Source organism: Anolis sagrei, chromosome 1, assembly GCF_037176765.1.
Source record: "Anolis sagrei isolate rAnoSag1 chromosome 1, rAnoSag1.mat, whole genome shotgun sequence".
Taxonomy (NCBI): Eukaryota; Metazoa; Chordata; class Lepidosauria; order Squamata; family Dactyloidae; genus Anolis; species Anolis sagrei.
Genome location: NC_090021.1, coordinates 246269487 through 246285917, shown reverse-complemented (window position 1 = coordinate 246285917; position 16431 = coordinate 246269487). Strand labels below are relative to the sequence as shown.

General features: G+C 38.7%; 1 protein-coding gene across 2 annotated transcripts in view; it reads left to right on the top strand.

The window, feature by feature from the left end:
* CARS1 (cysteinyl-tRNA synthetase 1) overlaps window positions 1–12935 on the top strand; it is a 39713-nt gene extending 26778 nt beyond the window's left edge. For both annotated transcript variants that reach the window (XM_060768292.2, XM_060768301.2), the window contains 8 exons: window positions 1774–1963; window positions 2853–2921; window positions 3682–3763; window positions 8100–8180; window positions 10427–10494; window positions 11583–11642; window positions 12019–12102; window positions 12602–12935. In XM_060768292.2, coding sequence (XP_060624275.2) covers window positions 1774–1963; window positions 2853–2921; window positions 3682–3763; window positions 8100–8180; window positions 10427–10494; window positions 11583–11642; window positions 12019–12102; window positions 12602–12736 — 769 coding nt within the window. In that variant the 3' untranslated portion in view covers window positions 12737–12935. The remainder of the gene's footprint in view (window positions 1–1773; window positions 1964–2852; window positions 2922–3681; window positions 3764–8099; window positions 8181–10426; window positions 10495–11582; window positions 11643–12018; window positions 12103–12601) is intronic.
* Window positions 12936–16431: the final 3496 nt, after the last annotated feature.

Here is a 16431-nt window from a genome sequence, read left to right as displayed (position 1 = left end):
TTATTTAATTCTTCATGAATAGACATTTGTATATTCATGGTAATGATCCCATTTTTCAAAGTGGCATTTCTCTCTGTTGCACAGAATACTGTATTTCTGTCAGACATGTGTTTTAAATCTCAGCAGCTTGCTCACTTACAAAACAACCAGCTGACTCATGGTGCAGATCCTAGGTACTTGCACATGCAGTATAAGAGCCTCCCTATAAATGTTGAAAGATTTCAGAGGATCTTAGACATTTGTCCCAAGGCACAAGGATACTTCCCATAATATATCCCTTGTACTGATTCCCTCCTAGTGCAAACACTAGCAAAGTGAAGAACACACTTTCTATAACCAGAGGGGAATCAGATGCTCATACCTTGCTTCTCCTTCTGTTCAGGAAACAACTGTGCCACATTGCTTAGTTGAGATAGGGTTCCAGGTGCAAAGAGGGCCTAGCATGTTCACCTCCCAAGAATCTCACAGTCCTTGGAGCTGATGGACATAGCTTACCTAGCATGGCTCTCAGAGAGAAAAAGGAGATCTAGGCCTGGATGCTAACACTCTCTAAAGCCTTCCACTTTTCACTGAGAAGGGAGCATTGAGGAGGTAGGTCTGACTGACAAGATTTTTTTTTAAGCCCTTCATTTTGACCCCAAATGTTGTTGGAGAAAATTGCTCACTAAGAGCTTTCTTTGTACTGTGACATTTCCACTTGCCTTTGCTGCCTTTGTCCTCTCGTGCCCATAGGGTTTTCTGCCTGGAAGAGCCTGACAGCAAAATGAAAGCAAAAAAGGGACACTGGAAAAATGGAGGAATCAATTTCTACCATTTTCCTGTGTTTCTTCCTCTGGCTGTCACAGCACAATAATTCTCTTTACAATTAAATTACATGCAGTTCAGCCTATGTTCTCATAATAAAGTTTATACTCAGCTGTACTGAAAATTAAGAACACAAGCACTGTTTGCAGGGTGACTTCTTATAGCTTCAAAATGACTGTATCATTCTCTTTTCATGCCATGATCAGCAAGAGAAATTAATATGGCCGGTAATGATGGGCATTTGTTTATAGTAAATATGTTTAGTACCCACTGATAGCTCTGTCCCCCTGCTAAGCTGAGTTCTTGACCACATCTCAAGGGAATTCCATAAATGGGTCATGTGCTGTTTGAAAAAGTGATTCATTCTGTCTGTTCTAGATCTTCCACAAATTGTTTTCTGTGGAATGTACCATTACGAGACCAGAAGAAAAACATTACTTATCTATTTTCTGTAATACATATATAATTTTATATAACTCTATCACCCTCTTCTGCCTTTTTGTTTGTAATAATAAAAAGTGGTGGCTGCTATTGCATTTCCAGCGACCTAACCCTTTTAGTTGCATAGACACATTATTGGATTAGTAGTTTTATATTCTGACCATTTTCTAATGTCTCCTAGCATAAAATTTGCCTTTATCACAGCTGTCACACAAGAAATTGCTGTTTTCATTAAGTTATCCACCACAACCGCCAAGATCCCTTTCTGGCTCTTTCAGTTTCAGCTCTCTTCTTACTATTTTATATTTGAATGCGAATTTGAAACCTCGATGTGCTGCACTTTCCACTCTCTCAATATGTACCAAATTTTTAATTTTAATTCTCAGTCTAATCAATTCAAAGAGATCCTTTTATAAAGTTATTCTATTCATTTTTTCCCCCAAGGAATACCAAAATCTTTGACTAGAATGTTTAGAGCTGACATAGGTAACCTGTTTATCTTTTTGGTTTTTTTTTTATCTTGAGTAGTTTTTATGAAAAGAAAGTAGCGGTCCATGAAGCATTGTGTGACAACATTGATACACGCACAGTCTTGGAGGAAATGCGATCGCTGGTCAGCCAGTGTAATTCCTACATAGCTGCTAAGAAGACTGCCAGGCAGATGCCAAACAGAATGCTGCTAGAAAATATAAGCATTTATCTTACACAAATATTCAAGGTGTGTGGTTTTGAGAAAACCTTTTGAAGAACTGCATGTGCTTTTTTTTAATTCGGTGTGCACATGTCAGCCGAATTCATTGTTGTTGTTATATCTCACAGTACTCACATGGTTTACGAGGAAATGGCGATGATTTGTGCAGTTGGAACATATTTATAATATTTATTTTTTAAACCTGTTTCTGGAAATGGAAAGGGTGTTCCCCACATTATCACTGCAGTTCCAGTGACAACGTGGGAGCACCTGTGTTTGCAGGATGCCATTTTGTGATCAGTGCCAACTCTCCTCCATAAATTCTGACTGCAGCTTAGGACAATCATGGACTAACTATGAAGCAGCAGTTAAATGCGAGATTTTCCTGGGTCTGGCTCTTACTAGAAAAAGTAAACCTGGATCTATGCTGTTCCAATCCAGATTCAGTTGGGGACACATGATCCATTAACTAAGCTTCAGCCTTGTTTTCTTAAAATCAGAGATGCACAAATGCACAAATGTAATCTGAGCATCAGTCTACATCAGAAGCCACCTCATATCGCTTCCAGTTGCCATTTATAGACAGCTTTTTCTCCATAAGCCAGTGTTTGGGAAGCTCTAAGTGGCTAGGAAAGCCAAACAGTTGCATTTCCAGATGCTTTTTTTTAGATAATGGAGATCTGAAAATCAGCCCCTTAATGTTTTTTGAGATGGAGGTTTGCCAGGGCTTTGTGAGACTGTCAGGGTTTTTGAGGATTACAAAATTGGCTAAGCTTTACTATAAAATTGTTTAGGAAAAAAACTTTTCTAAAGCAGAGTAAGTAGTAGAATGTTTTGTTTTATGCAGTACTGCTATATATATTTTTTTTACTGGCAAGTGTTGCTGTTTAACTATGTATGCATTTCCCTTGCATAGATCTTTGGTGCTATAGAAAGCGATGAAGCTATTGGTTTCCCAGTTGGAGGAAATGGTGGAAACTTAAATGTAAGTTAAGAGGTAAACACACTGGAACAATTTCAACACAAATTATAGCTTTGGGGGGGGGGGGGACAGGATTACATATTGAAGCAAAGTAAGATTCTCTGTTTAGCATGGTGTGAAGTAAATGTAACTAGACTTTTCGAATTGTAATAATAATAAAACTTTATTTATATCCCACCCCATCTCCCAATACGGGACTCGGAGCAGCTAATATTTGGGTACAAGGACAGCTACTGAGAATCTCCAAAGTAGTTTCTGTTCCAGCAAGATTTTTTATTCAACACTGAATAAGGAAATTGTCCTATGGTGTCATTGTGATAAAACTTTTATTGCTTTTTTAAAAAATCTTGCTGGAACAGAAACTACTTTGGAGTTGCCTAAGCACAGACACTTGAAACTCTTCTACATAACAGAAATATAGCATTCTGTTTCCACTTTAACAGCCATGCTGCATCGTATGTAATCCTGGGATCTGTAGTATGAGGAGACAATAGCACTGGCTGAGAGTGTCAAATGTGCCTCCCTAAATTTCAGTCTTAGGATTTCATGGGGTGAAACCAGGATAGTAAAAGTGGAATCATAGCACTATAACTGCATTGTGTGAAAACGCTTCTGCACGGGTTGAATCAGAACAGCGGCAGGAATATGATCACAGATAACATAGTCATACTTCTCACTAAAATATTTTGAAGAATATTTTCAAGGAAATGCTTTGATACTTAATTGACTGAATATTTAGTTGACTGAATATTTTGTTTTACAGCTTGAATCAATTGTAATGCCCTACCTTCAGATTTTGTCTGAGTTCAGAGAAGGTGTAAGACAAATTGCCAGAGAAAAGAAAGGTAAAATTACATTTGTTTTTATTACAAGTAGGAGTCTACAGAAATATGCTTTAGTCTTTGAACATTCAAGGCTTTCTGCGTATTGTCATGCTCTGTTTGCTAAACAGCTGCAGGTGAAGTTGGCCTTTATTTTTAATAGGTTTTTAAGTCAAAAAGTTGGACATTGTTCCATTCGTGATCCTCCTTAAACTAATGTTCTGTATTCTACAGAAAAAAAAAACACTCATGATGTACATACTTACCTCTAAATGGAGCCCCTGGTGGTGCAATAGGTTAAACCCTTGCGCCGGCAGGACTGCTGACTGAAAGGTTGATGGTTCAAATCCAGGGAGCGGGATGAGCTCCCATCTGTCAGCTCCAGCTTCCCATGCAGGAACATGAGAGAAGCCTCCCACAGAATGGTAAAACATCTGGGCATCCCCTGGGCAAAGTCCTTGCAGACGGCCAATTGTCTCAGACCAGAAGCGACTTGCAGTTTCACAAGTTGCTCCTGACATTTAAAAAACCCTCTAAACATGTATATTTGTTCCTTATGTTTACTGCAAAGTAGTAACATTATTGCCTGTTATCTGGGGTTATTCCCCCTCAGTTTTACCTTTCTGGAGCTTGAAATGTTAAATTTGAAAATTAATTTGATAATGTTTCACCCTTAGAAGCTGGAAATTTATTAAATAATTGTAATTTAATTCATAATTGTAAACATGATTGAAACTGTTTGATTGCATTAACCTAACTTAGCTTTGATCAAACCATTAGTGATGGGCTGGATAATGGGATTTGCAGGTAAGAGATATGGCAGTTATTGCTGTTGACCTTTGGAGATCTCTTCATTTTTTTACTGGCACCTTAAAAGGAGCTCTCTTTGTTCGAGCACATTCTCCAATTCAGAAGCCAAGAATCTCAAATTTGGTCTTCAGGTATCTAACATGTTCTCTATTCCCAGCAGTCATATTACCTTAATAGTATAATTTAAATAACATCGGTAAAAAGTAGGAGGAGCTGGTAATTAAAAGACAGAATGGGCAGGGTGACAGGGGACGGGATAGCCAAGAGAAAAAGAAATAAAACATGCAAAAGAAAAGGATTTCAATTCAAATGATGCAATAATTGCACATTGTACTATAATATACACAAGATACCAGTCCAAAATAAGATCAGTAAAGGGTGAATTGTTACTGAAGAGAATCACAATACAGCCCCCAGAAAAGATGTGCTAAGAAAACAAATCACCTCCCTCACTCTATTCTGTTTTAACACTCATGTTTTTCTTTTCTGTATTTTCTTTTCCTATCAAACACACATCTACTCTGACCTGGCTGTCACATTATCCCTTTTCTTGTTATCTTCCCAAAGAAATCACACACAGTAGCTTGCCAAATAACAGAGCCATATGAAAGGTTTCTTTTAATTCTAATATTTCATTTCCTGGAGCAGGAGGCCTTTCTGTTGTTCTGAGTGTGCCAGCAGTACATGCACCTATTCTAACAACTGAATTTAATAAAGCACATCTTAAACTTCAATGCAAATGGGGAAATCTAATGAGTTATGTGAAATCACTAGAAAAAAATCCTCAGTGAATTAATGTGAACAAGTTAATTATCAAACTAGCTCAAGCTAAGCATGGTTTTCTGTTGTCTGTTGCAGCAAAGCATATTTGTGACTTTCCATTTCAAAATAAAGAGTTCCAGGCAATATGTATTATGGCTTTCTTCTTCCCATTAAACTGCTGATCTTGTGTAGGGAAGACTTATGACCTCTTCTTGTAGGGAACTCAATTTGCTTCAACCATCTCCACCATGAGAAATAAAGTTGTAACAAGGTGTTTATTCAGACATTGCTGATCACATTCTCTCACCTTTTCTCTAGAAGGGCCTTAATCATGGGATATTAGAATTCTATGCAAATAAAAATTCTGTCTGTTGTATCCCTTCGGGGTGAGAAGGGCAGGGTACAAATGTGGTAAATAAATACTGGAAATGCTAAGAGCAACGTTGACCATTCTTAGCATGGAGTTAATTGCTCTAATATACTAGTGATAACATATAGGCAAAACAAAAACCACCCTAGCTTGGATATTTGGATCATGATTTCACTCCCAAATTTTTGATTGCCCTTGTTCACTTGAGTGTGTGAACAAGCTCAGGTGTGTCTACATTCTTGTGGGTAGAAAATCCTCCTTCAATTGTATCCAAAAGTGCAGTGGAAGAACTGGATATCATCCTGGAAAAGTTATGAAAAGTGTATTTTTTTTCTTTTGGATTTGGCAATGCTCTCATCTGGATTGTCACAATTATTACTGAAAGCTTCTGTCTCTCAGAAAACAGACAGTTGTCACTTACCTCTGAAGTTTTTCATGAGATCATGCTGTGAATTTCTCCAAATCACTATGTGGAAAAGTTACTTTTAGTGCTACAAGTCTCGGAATTTTTCAGCCAACACAGCTGGTTTGTGGGGGTTGTAGTCCAAAAAGTATCTTCCAAATTTTTCTCAGAATATTTAATGGGTTTCTGTGAGTCTTCTGGCCTGTATGGCCATGTTCTTGAAGCATTCCCTCCTAACATTTCACCCACATCTATGGCAGGCATCCTCAGAGGTTGTGAGGTCTGTGGGAAAGTAGGCAACTGTCCCACAGTTCCCTCCCAACAAAGGATTCCCCCAGGCAGGAAGCAACCGGGCTTTGGAGCTGCAGGGCCATTCAGTGCTAATCAAGGTGGCCAATTGCAACATTCACATTTGCCTCAAACAGGCAAAGAGTTCTTTCTCCCACCCTGGACATTCCACAGATAAATAATCCCCACTTGCCTAGTTTCTGACAGACCTCACAACCTTTGAGGATGCCTGCCATAGATGTGGACCAAACATCAGGCGAGAATGCTTCTGGAACATGGCCATACAGCCTGGAAAACTCACAGCAACCCAGTGATTCCAGCCATGAAAGCCTTCGAAAACAGAATATCTATTGCTTTGAATACTATCTCTCGGTAATGTTTTTCTGAATATACTTCTCATTTTCCTCTAACCAGAAGAATTTGCTGTTAGGACTTAATTATTCATAGTTTTAGCGTGGCAATTATTTATAACGCAGGAACGAACCTCTGCAAAGCAACTGCTGAACATTTCTTCCTAGCAGGACATGCCAGCTTTACTTTACTCTTGATGCATTTCAAGTGTCTTTTAAAAACAAATTCTGATTGTTGTGTTGAATTTTCAGAAATGACTGTAGACATCCAACTTGGGGGCAAATAATTGTTCTATTACTGCCCGTTATGCTAGTAGCTCCAACAAAATATGTTCCCGCATCACCACTTTGTAGGGTAAAAATACAAATTGAAGACCCAATTCACATGCTCATTTTTATAAAGGATAAATTGGTTTGTGCTAAAATCTTAAAGATGCTTCACAGAATAGGTTTACTTGGAAATTAATCTTGTTCAAAGTGACTTGGGTCCTAGTAAGTATGTTTAGTGTTGAAGTCTTAATTGATCTCAGTGACATTAGTGAGGTTTGCTTCTTCTTAGGGTACGTTTGCTTGTGGCAGAAATTGCACGTGCAAATTCCAGAGCTTGAAAACATTCCTTTTTGGAACTTCACCTCGCTGAAATGTCTAGCCAACACGGTCAATGGATATGCTAGCTGGTTGGTTTTGGGAGGAGTGCTTCGAAATTGCCGTAGGTTACTAGGTTTGGTCCTTTGCCACTTCAGTTCAGTCTCTTGGGCTGCAGGGTTGAGCAAGAATGTTGGCAGAGATTGAAAAAAGCTCTTCCCAGTCAGAAAATATATGCTGGGCTATAAGGATTGCTCCAATCTTTAGTTTCTCCCAATTTGATTGTGTGAGCTTGGCCAGCTTCTTAAAGGAGTGAAGAATGCCCCTCTCCTGGTGCTGCAGACTGAACAACTCCATGGGATCCTGGCCAGTAGAGATCACAGTGAAGGGAATTTTTAGCTCAGGTGCCTTTTTCACCTCTCTGGTTGTGTGTGTTTTCTAAGAAGTGAGATGAGAAGCTTTTCAAAGCTAGTAGAGTGAGAAACTTTCATCTAGATCAGTAGTTTTCAAGCTGTGGGTCCCCAGGTGTTTTGGCCTACAACTCCCAGAAATCCCAGCCAGTTTACCAGCTGTTATGATTTCTGGGAGTTGAAGGCCAAAACATCTGGGAACCATTGCTCTAGATACTGAGCTTTCATCTAGAAAAGAGATGACTGCCCCTTTGCCCCATGGTGTATTTAAAGAGGGTTTTCCCTTGTCACAGAACCGTCTGATGACTAACGAAGAAAGGTGGAATGTCATTGAAACTAATGTCAGCTGTTTTGTTTCTTTTTCCTATTTTTGTAATTGTAGTGTTTGAAGTTCTGCAGCTTTGTGATTCTCTACGAGATGACGTCCTTCCTGAACATGGAGTTCGGTTTGAAGACCATGAGGGTAACTGTGATGTAAATTCAGACTTATGCTTAATTTGGCCAAGTTGAGATTTGCTTTCTTCTGTTTCCCTTTATATAATGGTGTGCATCAGGGAATAACTGTGAAATGAATAAAGGCCCCTTCCACACAGGGGCCTTTATAAAATCCCACATTGTTTTGAACTGGGTTATATTACAGTGTAGACTCAGATAACCCAGTTCAACATAGATATTGTGGATTATCTGCCTTGATATTCTGGGTTATATGGTTGTGTGGATGGGCATAAGCCTTCCTTGGACTTTTTAGTTTGCAAACCACTGCAATCTTATGCTGAAGTCTGTAGGATATTTTCCCAAATAGTTAGGCTTGGATGGAACATAGTAATTCCTGAAAGAATAATAGAGACTATTGGTTTTCAGGAGAGTCAGTCTGATGTAATAGTTTAAGTGTTGGACTCAGACATTGGGAGATCAGGGTCTGAATCCCCACTCAGCCATGGAAATCCACTTGAGCAAGGCACACTCTTTCAACCATAGAGGGAGGCAAACACAAACTCCCCTCTGAATAAATCTTACCAAGAAAACCAAGTAATATCTTTACATGTTGCTATAAAATTTTGACTGAAATAATAGCTAATGTTGCCAGCTGCACCTGTTAAAATACCTTTCTCTGTCTCCAGTTGTTAAAGGTGCAGGAGTCAAGCTCTCTTCTCTGTCAGCCCACTCTATTCCCATATTCAATGCAGTCACTGCCAGAACTTGGTTTGAACTCTTTGTAAAGAAGTTTCCATGAAATGATCATACTCTATCTCCCGCATCTCATACACAGTTGGGCCTCCACATTTGTGGGTTTAAGTTTAGTGGATTGAATTAATATGTTCTCTCTAGGAAGCACTAGGTCCTCCAGTGTGATTCTGTGGTCAGCTTCTGGAGATTCCTAGAGAGGAGTTTTCTGGGGTTAAAAAATAGTGTTTTTTAAAATTCATATTGTTTCCACTTTTTCAGGGATCCTGCACACCTAAACCCGGTGAATGTAGACAGCTGACTGTATAATGCTTTCACTTGTGTATTTATGTCTTTTCATTTACAAATGACTGACCTCAAGGTGGCTTAAAAAGTAAATGCCTATTCTAAGCAACATAGTGAGATGGCAATTCATTAACCATCTGGAACACTCCAACACATCCACACACAGAGACACAGACACATTTTAAACACTGAAATGATAGATAGGTAGATCAAACCTGTATTAACTTGTACATAAGTTATTTATCTGATTTTTAGATGACTATTTTTTAAAGATTGACATTTTAGACTAGTGTTCCTCCACCTGTTAGTTCTCTGTCAGGCAAGTGTTCCTCTTCTTCTGTCATGAATAATTAGTTTCTCGCAGGCACCATTTCTTGGAATCCTGGTCTTATGGAGCTCTTTTGGAACTCTGATTGGTAAATCTCCTACACCGGTTTATTTTCGTTTTCAAACATTCAAATGGAGATCTGGTAGATTCAGTGAATTACCAGAGCAGTCCTACCCATTTCAACTCAAAATCAAAGTGCGTTGAATACACTGAATCTAAACTCCTAGGGTTGCAGCCCCAATGTTCAGATTAGAATACTTGGTAGGAAGAAGTGAACACAAAGGACTTTCTCCATAAAGGAATAAGATCAGTCCAACTGAATAGAATCAGTATATTTGAATTACAAATTTTGACACTATGACCTACGCTGCTTTGAATAGTATCTATGACATTTTTACGGGTGTAAAGCGATTTTCCTGCTTCTTGGCAGGGAGTTGGACTGGATGGCTCATGAGGTCTCTTCCAACTCTATGATTCTATGATTTTTCAAAAATAGTAGTACATAAATGATAACTGGAAGGAGAAGATGTTTTTGCCATTCTAGTTCAGTTTGAGATAATAGTATTACAAAATCCTTGACTTGTTAGGAATTATCTTTTTTAGTCTTCTTGAGAATAAAAGTTGGATAGCTCCAGCAAAGGAGCTACTTTCAAGGGAGAAGTTGGTCTTGAGCTCAGTTCAACACAGGTCTAAATTGTCAACAGTAGGAGTGTGGCTATAATAAGACTCTTGGAAGAGTTACTTTTTGGAACTATAGCTCTTACTAAGCAGAAATTACAGCCTTGAAAAGTAACTTCCAAGCTTTGCATATGGTTATGTATAGTTTGGGTTTGAATTCATAAAAGCAGTGACACATTTAAGCATGTATTTATTTATTTATTTATTTATTGCTCTTTCCCCTTTTTTTCTAGGCCTCCCTACTGTGGTCAAGCTGGTGGATAGAGACACTTTGCTGAAAGAAAGAGAAGAAAAGAGAAAGGTTCTACATACCTCTTCTTTCATATAATTAGACCAGTTGGGTCCAGTAGAAATCAATGAGTTAGGAAACAGAAATATTGCCATGTGCTCCACATTATCTTATATGTGCAAACTTCAAGGAATTTGAACGTATCTTGTCCTTCTTATTACTTAAAGTCCTCTTCCATTCCTTTTGAAAGGAATATGCTTTTTTCATATTAGATTTTTTCTTGGTATTTTGGTTTTTAGGCCTGTTTCTGGGGTTATTTCTATATCCCAAAAACTAGAGTGATAGGGGAAAACTGGTGCTATTTTTGGAATCAGCAGGTCAGATATACCCTAACATTTGAGACACCAAAATGTGTGTTGGCCAATGTAATTCTTGTGAAGTGAAAATGTAATATCTTCTTAGTGTATTCAGCCATTGAAATTGTCAAGGCAGAGAGAAATTGTTATTTATAGATACCATCTCAATGGTAGGAGCTCCCAGTTGCACAATGGGTTTAACCCTTGTACTGATGGGACTGTTGACCGAAAGGTCAGCAGTTAAAAATCCGGGAAACAGGGTGAGCTCCTGTCTTGTCAGCTCCAGCTTCTCATATGGGGACATGAGAAAAGCCTCCCACAAGGATGGTAAAACATCAAATATCCGAGCGTCCCCTGGGCAACATCCTTGCAGGCAGCCAATTCTCTCACACCAGAAGCACCTTGCAGTTTCTCAAGTCACTCCTGACACACACAATCTCAGTTGTGACAATGGTTCCTGTAAAAGTAAATGCATTTTACTCACATTCCTTTGTTCCCAATTACATCTTATACATGGTAGTGCATTCTGACACAAGTGATGAGTTAATTACAGTATCATTAGGATGATAACAACATTTGTATTCCATTATAGTTAGCCTTGGCACATATATGGGAACTGTATTGAGCTGGTGCATATAATTTTCTCAAACTCAAGCTTACATGTTCTAGATAGAACCGTATGGCGCTAGCATCTTGGTTTAGAAACCTGAAATACAAAATATAACTATGAATGTCTTCCTAATATAATGCACTCTAACATATTTTTAGAACTGTAAACCTGCTCTTCAAATTGATTTCCTATAGATTGAAGAAGATAAAAAAAGGAAGAAAGAAGAAGCAGCCAGAAAGAAACAAGAACAAGAGGTAAATAACACCCATCTTGACAGTATAAATGGCAGTGATGTCAGACAAGAAAGAACATATTTCAAGTTTTCTCTACAGCCATTGTGAATACTTACCATTAGATGAGAATGTAATATAGTAATATGACCCCCGTTTCCTCAGGTTCAATACATGCTGTTTCATTTATTCACTTTGGAATAATTAGTGGAGCTCATTATTTTAATGGTAACTTTCAGTTCACAGAACTTCCTGAATTGTAGACTAAAGTTTGTTTTCAGATATGGTCTTGAAGTAATTAGACAAAGGTGCAATGCTTTTGTCCGAGTAGGAAAATATTGCAGAAATCATGCTGCTTCAGTTAATATAATTCAGCCATTATTCCTCTTTTCTGTTACAGGCAGCAAAACTGGCAAAAATGAAAATCCCACCAGGAGAAATGTTTAAATCAGAGCATGACAAATATTCCAGATTTGATGAGAATGTAAGAATCATGGGTTTTCTTTTTTTAAAGCCAACGTGCATATCTTATTTAGGCATATATCTGGTAGCACTGCTGTGGGTAATACTTGTATAGTTCCTTGAACTACTGTATTGTAATTATTTTAATTCATAAACCAGGTTGAATCTCAGTCATAGGGAAAATATGGGATGAGTGATTGTTCTTGTGGTATGATACAAACACCCCACTGTGATCATTGGAAGTGGGAATAGGGCAATCTTGGCATATTTTGGGTCCTTCTGGACCGCTTTAGGATTGATTATTACCCTTTTTGGTTTTTATTATTCTCATAATCTTTTAAGGGCTACAAGTGTAGTTAATTAGTTTTGAATGTACACGTTCAAAGCTCATCTTTCTGCTTTTCCTGTTGATAATGGGTAGTACTAATGAAAAGGGATAATACAGTTGTATCAACACAGCATTCACAAACAAAAACATTGGGATATTAGGGTTTTAAATTACTGAATTTAATATTTTCCAGGGATTTCCAACCCATGACACAGAAGGCAAAGAACTCAGCAAAGGTCAGACGAAGAAATTAAAGAAACAGTATGAGGCACAAGAAAAATTGTACAAAGAGTATCTTCAAATGGTTCAGAACGGTGTTGCAAATTAAGAAAAAAAATGGACAGTATACTTTTAAAATAAATGGTACATCTGGATAACTTTTGTGGAGATAATGAGTTTTTAGCGGGCTATGACTCCCTGTTGTCTAAAACTGGGGAAATTGTAAATGAGTAAATTGTGTTGTTTTCAGCAATATTTGTGTAATGTGGTGACATGAGCTGGAATAAACTAGTTGCTATCTCTTATAAGATGGTATGGCATGGTTAATTACTCAAGTTTCCTTCATAGAATCATAGAGTTGGAAAGAGACCACATGGGCCATCTAGTCCAACCCCCTTCTTCCATGCAGGAAAAGCCCATTCAAAGCACCCATGACAGATGGCCATCCAGCCTCTGCTTAAAAGCCTCCAAAGAAAGAACCTCCACTACACTCCGAGGCAGAGAGTTCCACTGCTGAACTTTCCTTGTGTAATTAATGTGCATCCCAGTTTTTTGTTTTCTCAGAAGTGAGTCCCTCTGAATTCAATATACCTTACTCATTAAGAAACCATTCCTCCCAAGCCTAGAGTAATTTCTAATCATAATATAGCTGTCTTTTGCAGTTTGAATAAATTAATAAAATCAAACTACACAGAAACTAGGGAATCTGAGGAAGGAAGAGTAACTTTTTTCCATGAGAAGGACCATAAGTGATACTGTAGAAAATACAGTATATATTTTAAATAAATGCATAGAGACTGTCATGTGCTTGTATCTGGTTTTTATCTTGCATTTGTATAATGAGTAGTTTCATTTCTGTTACTTTTTGGAACAATTCATGGTCAGTGCCAAATAAATTGCTATTACATATGAGTGCAAAGAAAATTAAATGTCCCTTTGTTCCATTGAAATCTCAGTTGCTTCAGGTTTGGGTCAGAGTTGAAAAGTAACTTGATGCTTGCTACTGGTAAGAAATAACGTTACAGTTGCTGTTAGGGGAGGCATGTCCAAAGTCTGGCCCGAGGGCCAAATGCAGCCCCTGATCAAATTTCCACCAGCCCTCTCTCTTTAGGCCTCCCTCCCTCTTTTCTTTCTTTCTTTCCTCCCTCCCGCCCTCCCTTGCTTTCTTGACTTCCTCCCTTCCTTCCTTCTTGGGGATCAGGTCCTCAAAAAAAGTGGGTTCCTCGGAAGGAAAGAAAGAGACATAGCAGTCTCTTCAACCCGATTAGGCGTCGCCTTCTCCTTGGGTGGCTCCAGCCTCACGCATCCAATTCCAGTGGCCCTTTGTCTATCTCTGTCTTTCCCCCCACCACTTGTTTTTTATTTCTTTGCAAAGGAAGTTTCCCAATTGTCCTGCTTGCCCGAGGAGCTCACTGCTGCCACTGCTGCTACTGCATGGCTGGCAAGGGCGGGCCGTGGAATCTGAACTCCTTTCTGGTTTCCCTCCCCCACTTCCTTCTCTGCCCCATCTTCGTCCGCATCTCCGCCTCAACTTTTCCAAAAAGGATGCATGCCGTATAGACTACTGCAACACGCTCTACTTGGGGTTGCCTTTGAGGACTGTTCAGAAGCTACAAATAGTCCAACGGGTGGCAGCCAAGTTGCTAACAGGAACGGCTCTCAGGGAGCACACAACTCCTCTGTTGCGCCAGCTCCACTGGCTGCCAGTTTGCTTCCCGGTACAATTCAAAGTGCTGGCTTTAGCCTATAAAGCTCTTAACGGTTCTGGTCCAACTGACCTATCTGAACATATCTCTAATTATGAACCATCTAAAATGTTAAGATCTTCTGGGGAGGCCCTGCTCTTGGTCCTGCCTTCCTCGCAGATGCGTTTGGCGGGGGTGAGAGACAGGGCCTTCTCAGTGGGGGGCCCTCAACTGTGGAACGCCCTGCCTAAAGATATAAGATTGGCCCCCTCCCTCCTGACTTTTCGAAGAAAGGTGAAAACCTGGCTTTTTGAGAAGGCCTTCCCAAATATGGCATAGTTATACGAAATCATGGAACCACTTGATGACGCAATTGAATAATGGCTTGACATGGAGGCGCTCACGATAATGTTTTTAAGGCTTTGTAGGGTTTTTATATTCTTATATTGTATGCTAATGTTTTTAACAGTATTTTATGATTGTTTAATTTGTTATAATTGTTGAGGCATCAAATTGTTGCCAATTGTGAACTGCTCTGAGTTGCCTCTGGGCTGAGAGGGGCGGTATATAAATGTGGCAAATAAATAAATAAATAAATAAATAAATAAACTATTAACCCCCCCCCCCCCCCCATCAAAGCCCACTTGACAGAAGGCTATGCTGCCTCTGCTGAAAAACCTCCAGAGAAGGAGACTCCACCAGACTCTGAGACAGCATATGCCACTGTTTAAAACTACTTGAAGGCACCCAACAACAACTATCCTAATTAACTTGACTCTCTTCATCAGCGAAGAGCAGGCCCACATTTCCCATTAAAAGACTGGTACATTTATGTTGGTTTAAGTTGTTCTTTGTTTTATATATTGTATTATTCTTTCATGGGGGTTTTTTTTTTTTGCACTACAGATAAGACATATGCAGTGTGCATAGGAATGCTTTCATGTTTTTTTCAAACTATATTCTGCCCCCACCAAACAGGCTGAGGGAACATGAATTGGCCCTTGGCATAAAATGATTGGATACCCCTGTTAAGGGAAAGGATGTTTTCACATTACTCTCCAAACATTTCCCAGTTTTCTGTTACTATATACCAGGGGTCCACAAACTTTTTAAACAGAGGGCCAGGTCACCGTCCCCCAAACTGTTGGAGGGCCGGATTATAATTTGAAAAAAAAAATGAATGAATTCCTATGCACACTGCACATATCTTATTTGTAGTGCAAAAATCACTTAAAACAATACAATAATAAAAATGAAGAACAATTTAAACAAATATAAAATTATTAGTATTTCAATGGGAAGTATGGGCCTACTTTTGACTGATGAGATAGGAGTGTTGTTATTGTTGCTTGCTTTCAAGTAATTTCAGACTTAGGTTGACCCTGAGCGAGGGCCGGGTAAATGACCTTGGAGGGCCGCATCCAGCCCCCGGGCCTTAGTTTGAGGACCCCTGCTATATACGGTGTGTGTATGTGTGTTTGTAATTCAATTGAAAACATCACCACAAATCCTCCAAAATAATGTCCAAAAGTAACAGTTTAACAGTAACAAATACATGTTACTTGTTATGAATAAACAGTTGGTGTGGTTGCCATTTGTTACATTTCTTCTTTAAAGTGATGATGTGGGTTTAATTTTTACTAAAATATAATATGTTAGAGGTAATGTGTAAATCTTCTGCTTCCAAGCTTGATTCAGAAGACAGGTGTAGAGAAGATCCACTGAAATTAAAGGAACGAATTAGTTGTGACTACTTTCAAGGATGTTCCCTAAACATGACTAAGAACAAAATCCTGTCTAAACCTAGGCACTAGCATGCCCCAGATGGGCTGTTGTTCTTACGTGTCACAGCTGGTTCTTTATGTGATTACCTTTTTAAAAAAATCACCAATCTGGTTCTTCTGTCAGTTGGCAGTTCTGCACACATGTGGTCTGCCAACAAAGAAATGTAATTCATTCACAAAACTTATGTATTAGATTGCTTTGTTTTATAATATGGATTAAAGGTGCTGATACCTTTTAAGGTGTTGTCTTTCAATAATACCTATTGAATAAGAAAGCCAATTTACACAATATCATCAGTTAAACTGGTACATCATGTATAGTTTTAACAATGTAT